This window comes from Alosa sapidissima, chromosome 22 (genome assembly GCF_018492685.1).
Source record: "Alosa sapidissima isolate fAloSap1 chromosome 22, fAloSap1.pri, whole genome shotgun sequence".
In the NCBI taxonomy this organism is placed as follows: domain Eukaryota; kingdom Metazoa; phylum Chordata; class Actinopteri; order Clupeiformes; family Clupeidae; genus Alosa; species Alosa sapidissima.
The window spans coordinates 25793548-25812140 of record NC_055978.1 but is presented as its reverse complement, the minus strand read 5'-3'; the positions used below and the strand labels follow the sequence as shown (position 1 = coordinate 25812140).

At 38.3% G+C, this 18593-nt stretch overlaps 2 protein-coding genes across 3 annotated transcripts; one reads left to right on the top strand and one right to left on the bottom strand.

The window, feature by feature from the left end:
- The first annotated feature begins 4156 nt into the window (after positions 1 to 4156).
- On the top strand, positions 4157 to 16657 carry LOC121697282. Of its 2 annotated transcripts, none has more exons than XM_042078737.1 (3): positions 4157 to 4399; positions 15163 to 15656; positions 15791 to 16657. In XM_042078737.1, exons 2-3 carry the CDS (start codon positions 15167 to 15169, stop codon positions 16303 to 16305), a joined length of 1005 nt encoding a protein of 334 aa, XP_041934671.1. In that variant the 5' UTR covers positions 4157 to 4399; positions 15163 to 15166; the 3' UTR covers positions 16306 to 16657. The 2 variants fall into 2 exon arrangements, with proteins under 2 accessions (XP_041934671.1, XP_041934670.1); XM_042078736.1 differs by lacking the exon at positions 4157 to 4399 and adding an exon at positions 14727 to 14913.
- LOC121697281 lies at positions 7559 to 14773 on the bottom strand. The gene is made up of 2 exons (XM_042078735.1): positions 14699 to 14773; positions 7559 to 10265 (listed from the first exon to the last, which is right to left on the bottom strand). Exon 2 carries the CDS (start codon positions 10255 to 10257, stop codon positions 8131 to 8133), a length of 2127 nt encoding a protein of 708 aa, XP_041934669.1. The 5' UTR covers positions 10258 to 10265; positions 14699 to 14773; the 3' UTR covers positions 7559 to 8130.
- Positions 16658 to 18593: the final 1936 nt, after the last annotated feature.

Sequence of the window (18593 nt, the reverse complement as noted above, 5' to 3'; positions counted from 1 at the left end):
TATGCATTTTGGATAACAAAAAGTCCTATGGGGAGTTTCAGGCATTTTACAAAACGCATGAGCATACTTTGGCATATAATGGTCTAAAGCACTGATATTTTCATTCTATATTGATCTACTTTTGCACACAGCTTCACAAGACCGGTGCTAGGGCTCAGTTGTGTTTCTAAGTGATATCAAGTGACCTAGAGGGCTGAAATGTATTCAGTTCAGAGATGCTTGTAATCCGGCAGAAAGAAAAAACTATATTCCAGCCTCTGTAACTCTTTGTCAGTGGATCACACAGTTATTTTGACTGTTTCCTACAAAAACTACAGCTTCTCAGCTTTCTATAGAGGTCCAACATTTGATGGTAGGCCCTCAGAAGAGGGGGGAACAATGCCCTTGTAAATAGGCACAGTGCAATTTCAGGCAAAAACTTGAAATTTGTATTGAGATCCATGTGGTTAACTCCATTGTACCTGCAATCTGTTGCAGTTCCGCTAAGGGCGATCACGAATAAGTGCAAAAACAATGGGGGTCTATGGAGCTAGACAGCTAAATTTGTCTCTTTCACCTGGTTGTCATTGAAAACTCCAAGATTTGATTGTGGTTTCTGCAAGCTCAATATGGATTATACTGTAGGTCAAAAGTTGAATGAACGAGTGCACGTCCTTTCGATTTCTTACAGTATGGGTCGTTGGTTGTTGCTTACACACTAGCTTTCTGCTAATGAATGACGTCATTGATACATTTGAAAGGCTTTTTAGAATAAATAAGTGACAAAATATTATACTCAGCGGTGTGTATTTTCTCTGCTCCCTCTTTCAAATGCAACATTTAAATTTCTGGGCAAAATTATATCCTGAGAAAAGTGGATTTTGAGGGGTACAGCTGGGTACATAGACCTCTCTAACGCTCTAACGCTTGCCTACAAAGTAGTCTCAGGTTCTGCTCCCACCTACTTGAATGCCCTCATACCGACATACGTTACCTCCAGACCGCTGCGCTCCTCAGACGAACGACGTCTAGCTCTACCACCGGTACACTCAAGCCAATCCAAACTTTTCTCATCTGTTGTTCCTCGTTGGTGGAACACACTGCCAGCTCCTACAAAGGCAGAGACATCCTTCTCCATTTTCAAAAAACTCCTGAAGACCCAGCTCTTTAGAGAATATCTCCTCTCATAGCAACACTTACAACAAGTTTTACTGATCCTAGCACTCACCAGCCGTCTTAAACACCGTGGTAAAGTTGATTTTATATTGGACGTTGGATATTCGACACATTCGAAAAATCTATTTAGCACTGACTATAAGGGTCGAGTTTGTGTCAAACCAACTTTAATGTGTTTGAACAAGGCCTGCCTATATTACACAAAGCTTCTTTTGTCCAAAAACCCATGTTTTGATTTTATGAATTTTTTTATGCTGATAAAAGATTTCAATCTATTATGCGGCTTCACCTTTTGACTTATCCATACTAAAACACATCTCCTGAACTCGCCTTACTGCCCTTTCTAGTACACAAAGCTCCTTTTTCCCTAAAACATACTCTTTGATTTTATACAATTTTTAATGTTAAATGTTTCAAATCTATTATGCGGCTTGCCCTTTTGACCTACCCATGTCAAAACTCATCTGGTGAACTCGGATTACTGCTCTATATAGTACACAAAGCTTCTTTTTCCCAAAAACCCATTCTTTGATTTTTATAAATATTTTTAATGTAAAAAAATGCTTTAAATGCTTTAAATCTATTATGCGGCTTGACATTTTCACCTACCCATGTCAAAACACATCTGTTGCACTCAGCTAACTGCCCTTCATAGTGCACAAAGCTTCTTTTTTCTACAAACTCACTCTTTGATTTTATATTAATATTTTACGATTCAAAAATGCTATAAATCTATTATGCGGCTTGACCTTCTGACCTACCCAAGTCAAAACGCATCTATTGCACTCAGGTACCTGCCCTACATAGTACACAAAGTTTTTTTTTTTTTTTTTTTTCAAAAACTCATTCTTTGATTTTATATAAATGTTTTACTATTCAAAAATGATATAAATCTATTATGCAACTTCCACTTTCGACCTACCCATGTTAAAACGCATCTGTTACACTCAGCTAACTGCCCTTCATAGTACACAAAGCTTCTTTTTTTCAAAATCTCCCTCTTTGATTTTATATAATTTTTTTACTGTAAAATAATGTATATAAAATCAAAGAGGGAGTTTTTGGAAAAAAGAAGCTTTGTGTACTATGAAGGGCAGTTAGCTGAGTGCAGCAGCTGTTTTTTGACATGAGTAGGTCGAAAGGGGAAGTCGCATAATAGATTTATAGCATTTTTCATAGTAAAAAATTAATATAAAATCAAAGAGTGAGTTTTTGGAAAAAAGAAGGTTTGTGTACTATGTAGGGCAGTTAGATGAGTGCAGCAGATGTGTTTTGAGATGGGTGGGTCAAAAGGGGATGGCACATAATAGATTTATAAAAAAAAAAATACAGTAAAAAAATGTATATAACATCAAAGAGGGAGTTTTTGGAAAAAATAAGCTTTGTGTACTGTGTAGGGCAGTTACCTGAGTGCAATAGATGTGTTTTGACATGGGTAGGTCAAAAGGTCAAGCCGCATAATAGATGTATAGCATTTTTGAATAGTAAAATATTAATATAAAATCAAAGAATGAGTTTTTGAAAAACAGAAGCTTTGTGTACTATGTAGGGCAGTTAGCTGAGTGCAACAGATGTGTTTTGACATGAGTAGGTTATAAGGTCAAACCGCATTATAGATTTAAAGCATTTAAAGCATTTTTTTACATTAAAAAATATTTATAAAATCAAAGAATGGGTTTTGGGGAAAAATAAGCTTTGTGTATAGAGCAGTAATCCAAGTTCACCAGATGTGTTTTGACATGGGTAGGTCAAAAAATCAAGCCGCATAATTGATTTGAAACATTTAACATTAAACATTTTATAAAATCAAAGAGCAGGTTTTAGGGAAAAAGAAGCTTTGTGTCCTAGAAAGGGAAGTAAGCCGAGTTCAGGAGATGTGTTTTAGTATGGGTAAGTCAAAAGGTGAAGCCGCATAATAGATTGAAATCTTTTATCAGCATAAAAAAATCATAAAATCAAAACATGGGTTTTTGGACAAAAGAAGCTTTGTGTAATATAGGCAGACCTTGTTTAAACACATTAAAGTTGGTTTGACACAAACTCGACCATCATAGTCAGTGCTAAATAGATTTTTCGAATGTGTTGAATATCCAACGTCCAATATAAAACCAACTTTACCACGGTGTCTTAAACTGACAAGTAACTGTTAAAAACAGCACTCACTGATGCACTTAGTCTTACTGTACTCTAATGTTTTTAAATTGTCCTAAATTGTTGAGAATTGCTCTAAAACTTAAACTGTTTACCATGTTGTTAGTCGCTTTGGCTAAAAAGCGTCAGCCAAATGTAATGTAATGTAATGTAATAGACCTCCATTCATTCTGCACTTATTAGTGAGCGCCCTCATGTGGAACCAGAACGGGAACTGCAACCAGTTCAGAAACTGGAAGTTTCCCGAGAGTGTGTTTAGACATTCTCTGATGTTACTTAGCTAACTTAGTTAGCATAACTGCTAGAAAAGATTAACTATGTTAACCCTTAGAACCCTAAGCTGTTTTTAGGGTATTTTCACTACCTTTATTCATAAGGATTTATTCTGGTCATTGTACAGTAAGTGCCACACACACATATATTGCACATATTACATATTTTTTCAGCAGAGTCTAGGCTATCCAGATCTGCCATCATTTCATGTATTAGTACTAGCATTGATTTTATTTTTATTTTTAAATAATTAAAATATAAAAAATCTTATATTTCGACATGTGTCTCACCATAGCAAGCTCATAGCTCTACATGCATGTCATGTGTGTGTAGGGCAGACTGCCCTGAATTGGGCAATATAATTGCCATGCTGGAGGGATACTCTGGGGCTGAGCAATTTACAGAAATATGTGGTGTGTGATTTACAGAAATAGGGTTTAGGGTTGTTGCTAGGGTATCCATGGTGGCTACAATGGTTGCTAGGTAGGTGGTGGTTTAACAATGTGAGTGCCAAAAACGCAATATTGCATTTTTTGTTCCCATCCGTGGAGTGCCAACAACGCAATATTCCGAATATGGCCGAATAGTAGGTTTATGCACACTTGCAAACTTCTTGAGGATCCCACATCTTGAGGTTCGCGGGACTCCAGAGGCACCAGCTGCTTCAAATATACCTGTTTGTTGCTTTGCAATGGCATTTTAGCAGCTGCTCACTCTCCTAATTTGCCTGGCAGAAACCTTCCTTATTATGCATTTGTCTGCACGAACCCGCCTGTGCTCTGAATCAGCGACACATTTCTTCACAGTACGATGATCACGCGTAAGTTTTCGGGAAATATCCAATGTTTTTATACCTTGTCCAAGGTAGTGCACAATTTCACGCTTTTCAGCAGCAGAGATCCTTTTTCTTTCCTATATTGCTTGAAACCTGTGGCATGCTTAATAATGTGGAACATCCTTCTTAAGTGGTTTTCCTTTGATTGGGCTCACTTGGCAAACTAATTATCACAGGTGTCTGAGATTGATTTCAATGATCCAAAGAACCCTGAGACACAATACCATCCCTGTAACTAACGTGTCATAAGAGAGGGCCTCACCCTAGAGAACTTGAGTAGTGATACTGGAACGTGCTGTTGCCAGTGACTTGCTCCCGGTATCGTGAATAAACCTGCAGTGATTTCTCACACCTGAGTGTGCCTGGAGATTTTTGACCGTCCGAATGCACCTATCCAGTTGATGGGGCCTTGTCCACGCAAGCCTTTAAGGCAGAATACATCAGTGCAGCCTCCATATTTGACAGGGGACACTTAACGGTAAAAGAAAGGCGTGTAATGACAAGCTGCAGGAGTTTGGGGCTACAGTGCACCCGCTTCCTTATTTGGGTTTTGGGTTGCCAGGTTTTATGAAAAAAGGGTTGAAATTGAAAGTTAGTGATTGTGTATGTGTATGGTGTATTTCATACACAATCTGGCAACCTGGGAAATGTCAGACTAACAGAAAAAAATGAATGGATCCATGATTTTAAAATTAAGTTTGATGGAAATTACGGGACACAAATTATGGGAGTTTTCCAGGAGAAATAACCAAACGTGTGTGTGCACACCCAATTTGTTACTATTCATCCTACCTACAGTCCTGCTAATAAAGCAAAATGAATTGAATGACAAAAATGTATACGAGGAGTTTAAGGCAATACAGACCATCGCACCACATAGCAAGTATAGTCCAGTTCAGAGGACGATAATATCTTTACTTCCTTTATACATAGGTTGCCAAAATGCTAGGGGGGTCCGGGAACTTACCTCTAGGCTCTAGGCAGGTCAGAGGTAGCTCTTACACTTGAGTCTAATGGGCATCCTTACACCAAAAGACACTGAAAAGATTTGGGAAGATTCTTTAAAGACTACAATCTATGAAGAATCTTTCCCCAATCCTGTAAAAGTCTTTAGGTTCAGTGCATTTATTGTGATCTCTCTGTAAATGACGTTACATTTAATTTCTTCCTCAAGCAGACTCCGGTTACACAACACAACATTACACAACACAAAACAGAAATACAACTATTTTTCCTTTTTTAATATAGTGTTTTTTATACACAATAAGGTGTAAATCCTTTGGTTGGTCACTAGCACTGTGTATTCATTCACATAAGTACATTCACACTGATAATTATTAAGACAAAGTGCGCTGCAAGTACACAGATGGTGCACTCATTAAGGTGCATTTTCGTTCAGTTGTGAAGACATACCATACATAACATAATGAATAACAAAAATAATAATTATTTAATAATTGTCTGCATGCATGATTATCATGCTACGTAATGTTTCAAACACAGCTTTGGGGGTGTAGACTATAATTGCTAAGCCTTAGAACATTGATCCTCAACCAGGGTCCGTGGAGGTACTGCAGGAGGTCCGCATTATTTCACCCTAAGCATTTTTTTCCTCTTCCAAAAATGTAAAATGTTTGATAGGCTACATAAACATAAATAGAATGTAGAAAAGATGCTATGCAGTACATCTAGTTTGTATTACATGAATGTGTGTTCATTTATATATGTTCAACACTTCGATTGTGTGTTCTGTTTCCCAGTACTCATTTTGAGAATGCACTTTGTGCACTCTGACACTTTTGTTCTGGAACTTCAATCCACTGTACTTTTCCTGTTTTAGAATGTTGTTACTGTCAAAGTTGCCTTTGTGTATTTATGCATGATGAACTCTCACTACCAATCGGTTTTCCCAAGTGGGTACTTATGCTATTGCTGTAGCCCCATACCTCTCCATATTTTATATAGAGGCCTGAATCACCTTTGCAGATAACAGGGTATATAGTCTCAATGGAATCACTTACACTTGGCCTGTATAATGAACTTCAAATTGTGTGTCTGGAAAACATTGTGCAGCCTGGATGTGGGAGTGAGATGGAGTTGTTATAACTAGTACTAGAAAATGAACACTAGTAAACCTATCTAGCTATCAGAACATAGTACTATTAGAACATAGCAGACCCCAGCCAAATTATATAACTTTAATTCATGGAAAGGCATCATTTATGAGTCATTTTTGCGTTTGTATTTAATTTTGTTTAATACGTTTATTAACTTGTTATGTTGTGCATTATAACAAATTTGTCTTTAGTATTTACTTTCTTATATTGCATTCACCAAAGTATAAATCAAATTTGTGTTGTCCCCTCTCACTACCAAATACTTCTGTAGCAGTCCCAGGCCGTCCCTGCAGATGCATTCCATCCAGATGTGATCTCAGGGATGCTTGGCCGGGGAGAGTCCCCAGTAAGTCAGCTGAACTGAAGAATGTATTTCAGAAATCTGTTATGAATGATTCTGATTTAGCATTAGTGGATCCATCTTTATTGTGTTATGCTGCTATGCCTGTAACATTTTACTGTAAAGTGTCATGCATCACATAATTACCATGGGAGAGTTATGTGTGTTCTTGATTCTTCTCAATGTTATGGGGTTGCTCTGTTCTATGGGTAGTGTTAGTGACACACCACAACTGCCAGATGTCACTGTAGAACTAAGAACAGAACATATTGTGTATTCTAGTCCTTTTCTGTTTTCTGCAGCCATTATTTCATTTCTATTATAAAGTACTAATAACTTCTGCACTCATATCATTTTGTTGCTTTATTTTGTAATAGCCATCTTCACTCTAATAGCCTAAAGTTATGAGGCTATAGAAGGCCTAATGTAATGATCATAGACTGTATAAAATAGGTTATGATGCCAGCAGGGAAAGATACTGTTGAATGCAAGTTGTCAGCACATTTGGTAAAACACAAAAAATGCAGTCAATCTTCCTTTTTGAGAAACATTTATTATTAATATTGGATCATTATTAAATGACATAGTCAAGTGGTAGCCTGGGTTTTCCCATGCTGCCTTTGCGCGCGCAATTTAATTCACGCTGCTAGGCAGCCTGGATACCATGGAGCAAATTTTCGCCTCAGTTACAGTAGGGGACCAATCACAGAACGGAGGGAGGGCAGTAAGACGATGACGACACACCGTAGCCGTTATGAGCCACGTACAAACGCATTTGATAGACATTCGTTGCGCCCAATAAACGGCTCTGGGCATTCGTAAAATTACGTTTCAAATACGATAAAATGAATGCCTAGTTCCCAGACCCCGTCTCATTTGAGATGAGGGTATGACGTTAGCCAGGCTAGTCAAGTGGCAGAGGCAGAGCAAGTATTATCTGATATTCTTAACCCTTAAAGGTGTAGGTTTTTGAACATTCTAAGTTCCGCAACAATTGAAGGTTCTAAAAGTCTATGTTGAATTCAATGAACCCAGATATTCTTTAGAATGTTCATTTCTCAACATTCCCGTCACACCGGTGTGACGGTACTCCTTTAAGGGTTAATGTATGTAAATAAGTATGTTGGTATATTTCAAATAAAATCTATCAAAACATCATGTCTAACAAAATATTAGAAAGAAATGGCAAAGCAAGCGGTCAAATTAAAGTCATGGCTTCTTAGACCAATGTGGGTAATGACAATTCAGTTTTCACCAATTCAGGCAAATTGCTCTTCTTTTTCTTTGTCTTTGAAGGCACTTTGAACAATTTCCTTCACTTTGTTTGTTTCCTCCTCGCGTGGTGGAGGCATTACTGCGAGTAGATCTCCCTCAATTTGCTTCAGTCTGGCTTGCGTCTTCATCTCAAATTTCCGCTTGTTTTCAAGGACAAGTCGTCTTATTCCATCTTGTGCCTCTTCACAAGCGGTCTGGAGACCAAGTCGCTCTGTTTTAAATTGTGGGTTGTTGGGATCAAGGGCCATCAGTCTGCCCAGGCTACTGACACGGTCCATCAGGTATTTGGCAGAGACTTCGGCATAAGTCCCCGAGATCATGTTCACCAGACTGGCAATGTTGGAGGCTTGGAAAGCCTGGTTGTAAATCATATCTTTCATGAACATCCTCGAGGAGTACATTAGAGATGAGTTTGAGGCCTTTGTGGCTGTTTTCAGGAAATTATTCAGACAGGTGCTCAAGCAGGTCTTGACAATGTTGGACACCATCTGAAAGAATCGCACCATTTTCTCCCATTGCTCCTTCACCCTCCCCATGGCTTCTAGACCTTTCATTAGCATCTTGATGGTGGTGTTGAAATCGATCTCCTTGACCTCGCAGTTTCTCATCGTCACCAGAATCTCAGTCAGCTCCCGTTTGTTCTTCTCCATGTTGTCGACACTCTTCTGATACATCTCCCTCACCATGTCCAGTTGGGCGCGGCTTTGCTCGATGCGCAGTCGGGCGTTGTCGGTCGCAATCTGACTTGCGCTGTTTGTTTCTGGCCCACTGGCTTGGCTTTTGCTCAGCTGAGGTGGTTTAACAGTGAAGGCAGCTGTGTTGGTGTGGCATTTGCCCTTTGAGTCAAATGATTGGGCCAGGCCGTTTATTTCCTCAATAAGGGAAATGAGCTTGTTTGCAGCCTGGTCTGATGTAGGTTTTAGTTCAGGCCTTGCTTGCTTCCCTACTACGTATTGACCAAGCTTTACACACAGGATAATGCCTTTCTCACAGATTTGCAGAGCAAGCGCTTTTGGCTCACATTCATTCTCAGATTTGATGGATGATAATATCCTCTCGAAACTGCTTTTCTGAAAATTTGAATTAGCTGTTTGACGTTTCTGATCGTAAAGTGCTGTCTCGTTGATCTGCCTGTTTTCATCAACAAACATTTTCAAAGATTCACAGTGGGTCAAAAGTTCAGACGATTTGGAGAAAATGTTGTTTGCAGCAAATGGATCAGTTGCCTGCCTCTGTGGTTGAACCCCCTGGGGCTGTAAGGTGTTTAGGATTTCAGTAGTAGATGAGAGTTGGTTGGCAGCGATAGACAATAAATTGCCTCCAGTGAATGTGTTAACTACACCCTGCAGAGCAGCAGTAACACTTGATGAGAGCCCTTCAACCAGGTTCATTCCAATAATTTCCCACCCAGTTGGTAGAGAGTCCATCGACTCATTGAAGCTCATTTGTGCATCGCTGAGCTGCTTATCCATTTCCTTAATAGCTTTTTCGGCACGCGTGTTGGCTTCGTCTGATGCCTGCTTGCGTAGTTTTGCCTCCTCTATCTTGCGCTTGACATTTTCAAGTTCCTCACCGTAGCTCTGTTTGGCATTAGTGCACGCTTCAAGGAGCTCCTGGATCAACTCAATGACTTTCATGAATTTCTTTTCCGTCCGCTCAGCTAATTGCAGGCAGTCCTGTGCCATGTGGTCGATGTTCTCAAGCTGGTCAGGGAGAAGGGTCTGGATAAGCTCATCATTGTCCTGAAGGAGGATCGTCACGGACACCTTGATGTACTCTGCCACATTCCCAGTGTAGAGGCGGATTTGATCCATGTTCTTGTGGGCCTCATTGAAAGCTGCCCAGCCAGCATTGCAGACTTGCATCAGGCAGGCACGGAAGGATTCTGGGTATCTGATGTGCTTGAAGCCGTCTTTGGGTGGATTTTTGTTGATGGAGAAATCGACATTTGATGATATGAAAACTAACTCTCCCATTATTGCGATGGACAGGGGTCCAGGGGTCAGGTACTCTTCCCAGTTAGTATAAGGCTGCATGAGCAGCTTTGTGTCATCTCGACCATCTGATGCCTTGGAAAGGCGCTGGGTAGCCTTTGTAATTGCTGATGCCATAGTTTATCCTGGGGAAACAATACAATTTTATGATATTATACAGACATTCACATTCATGCTATATCAGAATGTTTTACCTGTAGAGAAATGCTTGTTTTGCAGTTGTCAAAAATGCAATGACTACTGAAGTGAAAAAAAAAACTACTATTACTGTGTAGTGTGTAACGGTCAAATAAAAACAGTGAAACAGAGTCAGTCACATGAGTGGGTCAGTATAATCATAGTAATGTTTTTGGTTAAATAATTTCTTCAAAAACCTTATTATTGTTGACTGTTTTTCATTTGCTGACTCGTAAAGATTCTTAAAACCTTAAAAACCTACTTTACATTGTACAACACAATAACATCTGACTTGTTATGTTGTTATTGTGTTTTATTGTGTCAATAACATCTGACAGGTTATGTTTTGACGAAAACAAAAAACACATTTTCAGAAATGGAGACATCGATCTTAATAATGCCTTGTGGTGAACTTTTTATTTTCCACCATATGCAAATTAGGCCCTATATTTTGCATCATATATCCGATGGTATCTAAATAAAATGTGAAAAGTCTACCCTTATGTTTTGGATTAGAATGACACTGTGAATCATCATAAAATGTTTAGGTGACTAGCTAATTGTGAGTTCAGTGATGAAATTTCAAAAATGTCAAAGTTTAAAGTTAAAGTTACACATACAGTAATGTAACTTTTCATTTATGATCACATTCTGGAGCCGGAATTGCCTATATTAGTGTCCAGGAGGAGGCATTGTTTGATAGGCCTTCTCCTGCAGCCCTCCGTCTTGAAGAAAGATTCTAGAGCGCTTGGGCTAGATGGGTCATACTAGCCTGGGTGTTCCCATGCTGCCTTGCGCGCGATTTGATTCACGCTGCTAAGGCAGCCTGGAGACCATGGAGCAAATTTTCGCCTGATAGGGGACCAATCACAGAACAAGGGGGAAAGCAAGACAATGATGAGCTATGCACAGACGCATTTGATAGACATCCGTGGCACCCAATAAACGGATCTGGGCATTTTTTTCAAATACGAGAAAATTAACGTTTGGTTCCCAGACCACGTCTCATTGACAAGTGGTGGCGCTAGCCAGGCTAGGGTCATACCACTCTAGATGGGTCAGCAGTCATCAAATCAAGTTAAAGATCTTTCCCCCCTTCATCAAAGTAAAATTGTAAAGGGCCAACAGAGTAGATGTTGAATGGGACTGCAGTGAAGTTAAAGGAGCTATGTGGAATACTGTAGGCGTTGAGTTCTCTTGAACATAGGCACATGACACTCTTCCATTGACTTGCACTGTATTTAATACAGCAGCCACACGTGGTACAATGTGGTATTGCAAAAGAGCTGGCTTGGTTCCAGCAGGTTTACATGCTAATTTCAGTGGCTAGAGTTATTTTGATATTATGTTTGAAATGGTTGTTTCACATTCTGATGCTATTTCTAGGTCATTTTCATACTTTATACTAAACAACTTCACATTTAAAGCACCTTTAAATTGGCATTGAATATGTCATCTCCAATACACCTGGGTTAGAGGGAGCCAATGATAGTAAGCCATTATGGTCAACTCTTCCACAGGCAAACCAGTCCAACGTTGAACTCCTAAGTTGTGGCTGCAAGAAAGGCTGCTGGGGACACTTGTTGCACTTGTCTACTTAGACTATGCAACTGATTGTCAGACAAGTTGTTTTTTTAGGCAGCAGTAAAACAAAGTTTAAGTAACTTTAGATTTTAAGTTTAAGAATTATATGCATAAGGCTGCAAAACCAGAGAAGTTAAACATTCAGAAAATGTCAAATAAATAAGTAAATATATTGCATTGCATATTTTCATTTTATTTTTGTTTGCAATAAAATAGAAATCAATAAACTAAACAAAGTGTTGATGTTTTATTAATTGTTCACATTATTTTAGGGATAGGTTATTATAGATACCTCTGTAAATCACACTCCAAATGCAAAAAAAAGCCTTATAAAGTGCACAGCTACGGAATCCAGCAGGTATCACTTTTACTAAATCTAGTAAAGTCCCATCAGAGCAGGGGCGTCCCTCTCTGTCTTCAAATAGCTCTTGAAGACAACTCTTCCAAGAACACCTCCTAGCACTTCTGACAATCTCACACACCTGATACACACTTACTGTACCACGCTCTCCCCTCCTCTACCTCCTTCCTCTCCACTTCCTCTCTCCTCTACCTCCTCTTCTACCACTTCCTCTCTCCTCTACCTCCTTCCTCTCCACTTCCTCTCTCCTCTACCTCCTCTTCTACCACTTCCTCTCTCCTCTACCCCCTCTTCTACCACTTTTCCTCATAACCATACTTGACAAGGCACTCCTATCCTCTTGTACTAGTACTGACAGATTCAGTGGTAATATACAGCAATTCCTCTGTATAGTTTAAAGGCTTCTATTGCTGTAGCTTTAGCTTAAATGTTAAAATGCTTAAATGTTAAAAATGAAATGTCATTCTATTGCTGTAAGTCACTTTGGGTAAACATGCCAAATGAATAAATGTAATGTAAATGTAAATAATGCCCTCATTTTACTAGATTGTGCACTCATTTAAGTAAATGGTGTATTCATTTCACTATCAATTCACACAATTTTGTAAAACGAGCACACATTTTCTTGATATACAATGATAAAACTCTCAATGACACACCTCTCGGCCTCCTACAGCTCTACTGTATGTCAGTGTGGAGGAGATTGTGAAGGAGACAATGAAGAATATGAAGTTTGTTCAACAACAACAAAACAATCAAACAAATGTGTTTCTATATATTTTTGAAGTAAATGTTTGTGTTTGATGCTTTTTTTTGGAAAATAAGTTGCCAGGGTGATACTAAATAGGTAATCGCTGCATTATCAGGTCTATGGTCGGGGATTATATCTACACACTATAGCCTATTCACTTTAAATTTTATGATGATGTTATATGGTGCATGTAGGTCTGTAGGTCCTAGTTAGCTAGCACTTTCAATCGCAGGAAGCATAAATTACAAGAAGTGTTTCTTTTGCAAAAGCTCATATAAGAATTTTATAAAATGTATTAACAAAAAATATTTTACAGGTCTTAGTTTTCTGTAACCTTAATATTAGGTAGATCTGAGGAAGTGCAGAAACTATTTTCCTGGATTTTGTCTGATTTGACACCGAATTACCCAAATGTCAAACAATTTAGATGGGTGAGATCAAGAATATTTCACTTGAGTGTAAGTACATGCACACAGTTTAGTCTAATGTTCTAAAGGAAATACACTATATCAAACATACATTGGTTTGGACATTTTGCATAAAAGCATAAAACTTGTCAAGTTTGGTGCCCTGAACATTTTCATGTCATCGCAAAAACTCCTTGTGTCTGCCAATGTGACCATTTTACTTTCCACCATAACGGAATAATGTATTTTATATCTCTTAAACCAAAGATTACACAGAAAAGTTAATGTTAATTCACACAATTTGATTGTCAAGGATTACAATGATACAGTAGAGTAGACCTAGTGTCAGAATTTCTTGTTTCGCCTTGCATAGACTGTTGAGCTGCAACTCGTGGAAGCACTAACTCCCAGCCCCTCCCACAACCACTGGAACGTGGTTTGTTATATATATATTTTTTTTTTTTAAGTATATTTTTTGGGCTTTTTATGCCTTTAATGATAGGACAGTGGAGAGTGACAGGAAGCGTTGTTTGATGTTTACGAGCCCTGTGTCGTCAGACCGGGCTTTTTCACAGTGTATTGAGGGGACAGGCAGCTAGCGGATCAATCAGAGATGCCGATTTGAGACAAAAACTCATAGTGCTGAAACCATGCAAAAACTCATAGTGCACCTTTAAGAATAAAACAAGGTGTGATTGCTTTTTTGGTAATGTTTATAGAGTTAAAATGGTATATGTATGGAAATACTGTAGCTCAGTGTATATAGTCATGTTGTGTATAAAGTGTCAATGGTGTAGCATGTTTCATTCATACATAAATACACTTACTTGGTTACATTGTATACCAATGCATTTTCATTGTTGTCCCTGAGGCAAAACAATGATTTTGACTCTATTTATTTATATATGGTACAACATTGGCACTTTGTACACTAAATGCCCATACACTGAGCTACTTTCACATAGATTTTTAAATGCCTAGCTACCCACATACTATTTTCACCCTTTGAAAATGACCGAAAAACACAACCTCCTCTTGTTTTAACCTCCAGTCCAAGGGCTGAAAATAACATAACATGACGGTGTAGCAGCAGGCTTGTCTGATTTGACACGGAATGACCCATTTAAGAAATATATAGTAATCTACATGTTATTTACATCAGCAATGGACATTTGTTCTATCATTCTATTGTTTATCTGTTTTTTTGTCTGACTGAAAAAAATAACATTTTATCCACAATTAACCATTTTAAAGACCAGTTAACAAAACTTTGCCTACCAAAAGTCCTCTTGAGGATTTTCTGTAGATTCACCTTGAAGTGCTGTGGATGCTCAGTTCTGGTTAGAGGAAGTCACTTGGAAAAGGCATGTGCTTTTATGCAGACGTGAGCTGAGCTACATCAGCAAAGCAGGTGTGACACTGCTACTTTAAAAGCTGGCCTCTTTAGAGCCCTGTCCTCATCAACAGCAGCTGTAGAACATGGCAGAACATTGGTAAATACATTGTTTGTAACTTTGAGCTACTAGTAATGTTACTTCTGTAGACAGAATCATTTTTAAAATCTATCTGAGTATTTGGAAATTTAGAGTAATTATAATCTTAAAAGACTATTCATACAGTAACAATTTGTTGTTGAAATAGTAAATGTAATAGTAACAACACACAGTATGACATCTACGGTAACAATGCAAACAAAATGCTCAAATCTATAATGTGTTTCCTCTTCTCTTCCTTTACTCAAGGCAAATGTCACAGTTGGTTGAGGACTTCAAGAGCACAGTGCTTCCGTCCCTCAAAAGTGGAATTGCTGCATTTAATGGTCTAATATCCACTCTCTTGACCACAAATACAGATATAGTCACTAAGGAAATGGATTCATTTAGGACTCTTCGCAGCAGCATGGAGGAGGTAAAGGAGTACATGTCACAGTCAGAGGAAGCGGCAAGTACTAGGCTGAGACAGGTAGATGAGCTCACTGAAAATTTGACTGCCAGAAAGGGAGATCTTGAGAGGAGGCAAAGTGAGAAGAATCAGAGGCTTAGAGACTTAGAGTATAATTTGGAGAGAAATAGATACATGTTAAAGCAACATTACGACTCCTTAAGGAAAGCCACAGACAACAAGTGGAGAGCACAGTGGCAACTTCAAAATCTACAAAACAAAATGAAGGAGGCAGAGAATAAACGAAATATTGGGATTGGGCTCGCATTCATTCCCGTTGTTGGGTGGATCGCTGGTGAGTTGATCAATTTCAAAGAAATGTCAAGAGTACTGTAACAATGTCTCACACATTGATAATGTCTAGTTCAATAGACATCAAGTTAAGTGTTTAGATACTTTGTATTGTACTTTGTGCTTTCTTTTACACAGGAGGGATACTGATTGGTGTTAGTCAGGGAGATTTAGAACAGGCTTCCAGAGCAGCAGATGAAGCAAACCGAGGTGTGAACCTATTTCAACATCAGATCAACACCAGCTCCCAGAAGCACTCCGAGTACGAGAAGCAGATCAGCCAGGTGAGGGTGGAGATGAGTCAGGTGAGCGCTGATGTGGAGAGAATATGGCAGGACCTGAAGACAGTGAAGAACCAGCGCACAACCATAGCCAATTTCCAAAGCAAGATAAAGAATGCAGTCAACCTCCTGGGTCAACTGGCCGGCACGGCATCGGTGGCGGAGGTCCAGACAAGAGTCTTTGTGCTTCTGGGTCCTGTTATCAGCGTACTGGAGAATGTGATTGAGCTGGCTGGTTACATTACTCAGCAGTCTCTTCTCTGTGAGGACTTCTCTGTGAGGGCTCTTATTGTCACTCTGCAGCAGAATCACGACAAGCTTAGGGCCATTGAGGCTGATAAAGATGCAGACCAAGACAATGATTTTTATTGAGTGTTTAATCAAATAATCTGTTCTTCTCAATTTTTTAGAACCCTGTCACTCAATGTATGTGGGAATTGTCGTGCTAAAATATCTATACCCTGAGCTAGGCTTAACTGTGACTGTTGCCTTATCCACCCATAATTAGCTAAATCCCCATGCGGCACACATATGGTCTTTGCTCATGGGTTAGAATTTTATCATACAGAATGCATATCATTATTGTCATTTATAATTTTGTTATTTTATCAGGCAGTTGTATACCTTTTTTAAAAAGCCTGTTATAGGCCTTGTTGAAAAACTCTTTTCTTCTCATACAAACATGTATGTGCAATTCTCTCTCAATAAATGCATATATGTCTCATCTCTATTAATTTCTCTGAAGGCTAAAAAGTATGAAAATATACACACATGGTTTAATAACTACATCAGTTCACAGTATGTAGTAAAAATGAGTACACTCCCTTCAACAGTAAGATACATTTCTATTTTCAAATAAAGTAGGCCAACACAATTATTTGATAGACAATATTTAAATAAATATTAGTTAAGCTATATAATTATATTACACTACTTATATTATTATATTATATTATATTATATTATATTATATTATATTATATTATATTATATTATAGTCCAACTTAAGTGTTAAGAAACATAATTACTGTGAAAGAATAGGAAAAGGAAGCTCATCTTTGAAGTCATGTAATATGCTTCCCTACAGCACTATGTTCACCATTGTGTTTCCTACAGTTGTGGGCTTTGGGGAATATTCTGGGTTTTGCATACTGGAAAATTGCATGTAACACTTTTGCTTTCAATATTTTGCCATATGCCTACTACATTTGTGAATTTATCAATGAAGCTACAACTTCCCTACACCTTGAGAACCCACATATCCCCAGAGAAGTTTTCTATCATCAGTCTAGAAGCAGTGGTAAATATTTTGAGAAATTATGATTAATCTGACTCCATAAAATTAAGAATTTGACCTCCAATAATTACCAAGTAGTAGAGTAGTGGCATGGCATATGAGGGAGATATATAAATGGTGGTAAAATTATAATGTATTAACCAGTAAACCATAAACTTAATTGTAAAGCAATATCATTCAATTTAATGCAGATAGGTACTGTACAGTATATGCACAAGTTAAATGCCAGTTGAACAAAGTAAACTTAACCAAATAACAAACATAAACATAACAAATTATACAGTTTTTTTTAATGCTTAAACACAACTGTGATTCTAGCACAATTTCTAAAACTATTAATACTTATAGCAAAACCACACACTCAGTTTGCAAAACTAAAAGCACAAAAACTGCTTTGCACTCAGTTTGCAATTTTGTAACACACACTTTGCACAACTGTAGGCACAATGGCTATTATTTACACTATTTTGCTACTTTCTCATGTGAAAACTGTTTTAGATAATTAGTTCACTTTGCAATCAGCCTAAACACTATAAATAAGCCACTTGTAATGTACAATGGGTACAATGGAGGGAGCAGGAGTGAGAAGAGAAAGAAATAGCCCTTTTACAGACAAAAAAACAGTCTACATGTGGGGATATTGTCATGTCAGGCCTGGATACGTCATTCCAGAATATATTTTTCCCGGTGCCTTGGACTAGGACATTGCATGTGATGTAGACAGAATTTTGAGAGAGATGACCCGATGTAGACTGATTTGTTTTGTCTCAGTGAAATTGCTATTTTGTGTTTTGACTTGGAAAAACACACTTGTGTTTGTTTTGATGTGCGTAACTAAATACCAATACTTGAAGTTTGGATCCCTGTATGTTTACAGAACTATGACAAAAGTATGACCTCAGACTGACATAGTCTACCTTGTGCACAGAGAAAGCAAAAGCCAGATGTGTTTTTTATTCAGACCATCAGTGTGTAGTTGGCACATTGTGTGCTTACTATTGTGATGGCTTGTGTTTACTGTAGTTATAGTTGTGTTTAAGCATTCAGAAAAAACTGTAAATCCAGAACAGAACAAAGACATTCCTCAAGTTACATAAAAATGAACATGGAGACACCTGAATCACCAGGGCATCTCTGTTATCTGTGATCAGGGGGTGTGAGTGCATCTAATCAGAGAGGGTATCAAATATCCCAGGTTACAGAATTTGTATTTCTTGCATGGAGACCTTAATATGATACCAGACATGTATGGATTATCATTTCTCATTTGACAAATACAGTTAGCGCCCAGGTATTTTCCTGTGGTCTAGGACAGTGATTCTCAAATGGGGGTTCGTGAAGGCACTCCAGGGGGTACGTGAGA

What these genes read in the sequence shown, in the direction of transcription:
- LOC121697281 (XM_042078735.1), bottom strand. Translation starts at nt 10,257, where the DNA reads ATGGCATCAGCAATTACAAAGGCTACCCAGCGCCTTTCCAAGGCATCA.
- LOC121697282 (XM_042078736.1), top strand. An exon ending in CGTTGTTGGGTGGATCGCTG is followed by an intron (nt 15,657 to 15,790) that starts GTGAGTTGATCA and finishes TCTTTTACACAG; the next exon opens with GAGGGATACTGATTGGTGTT.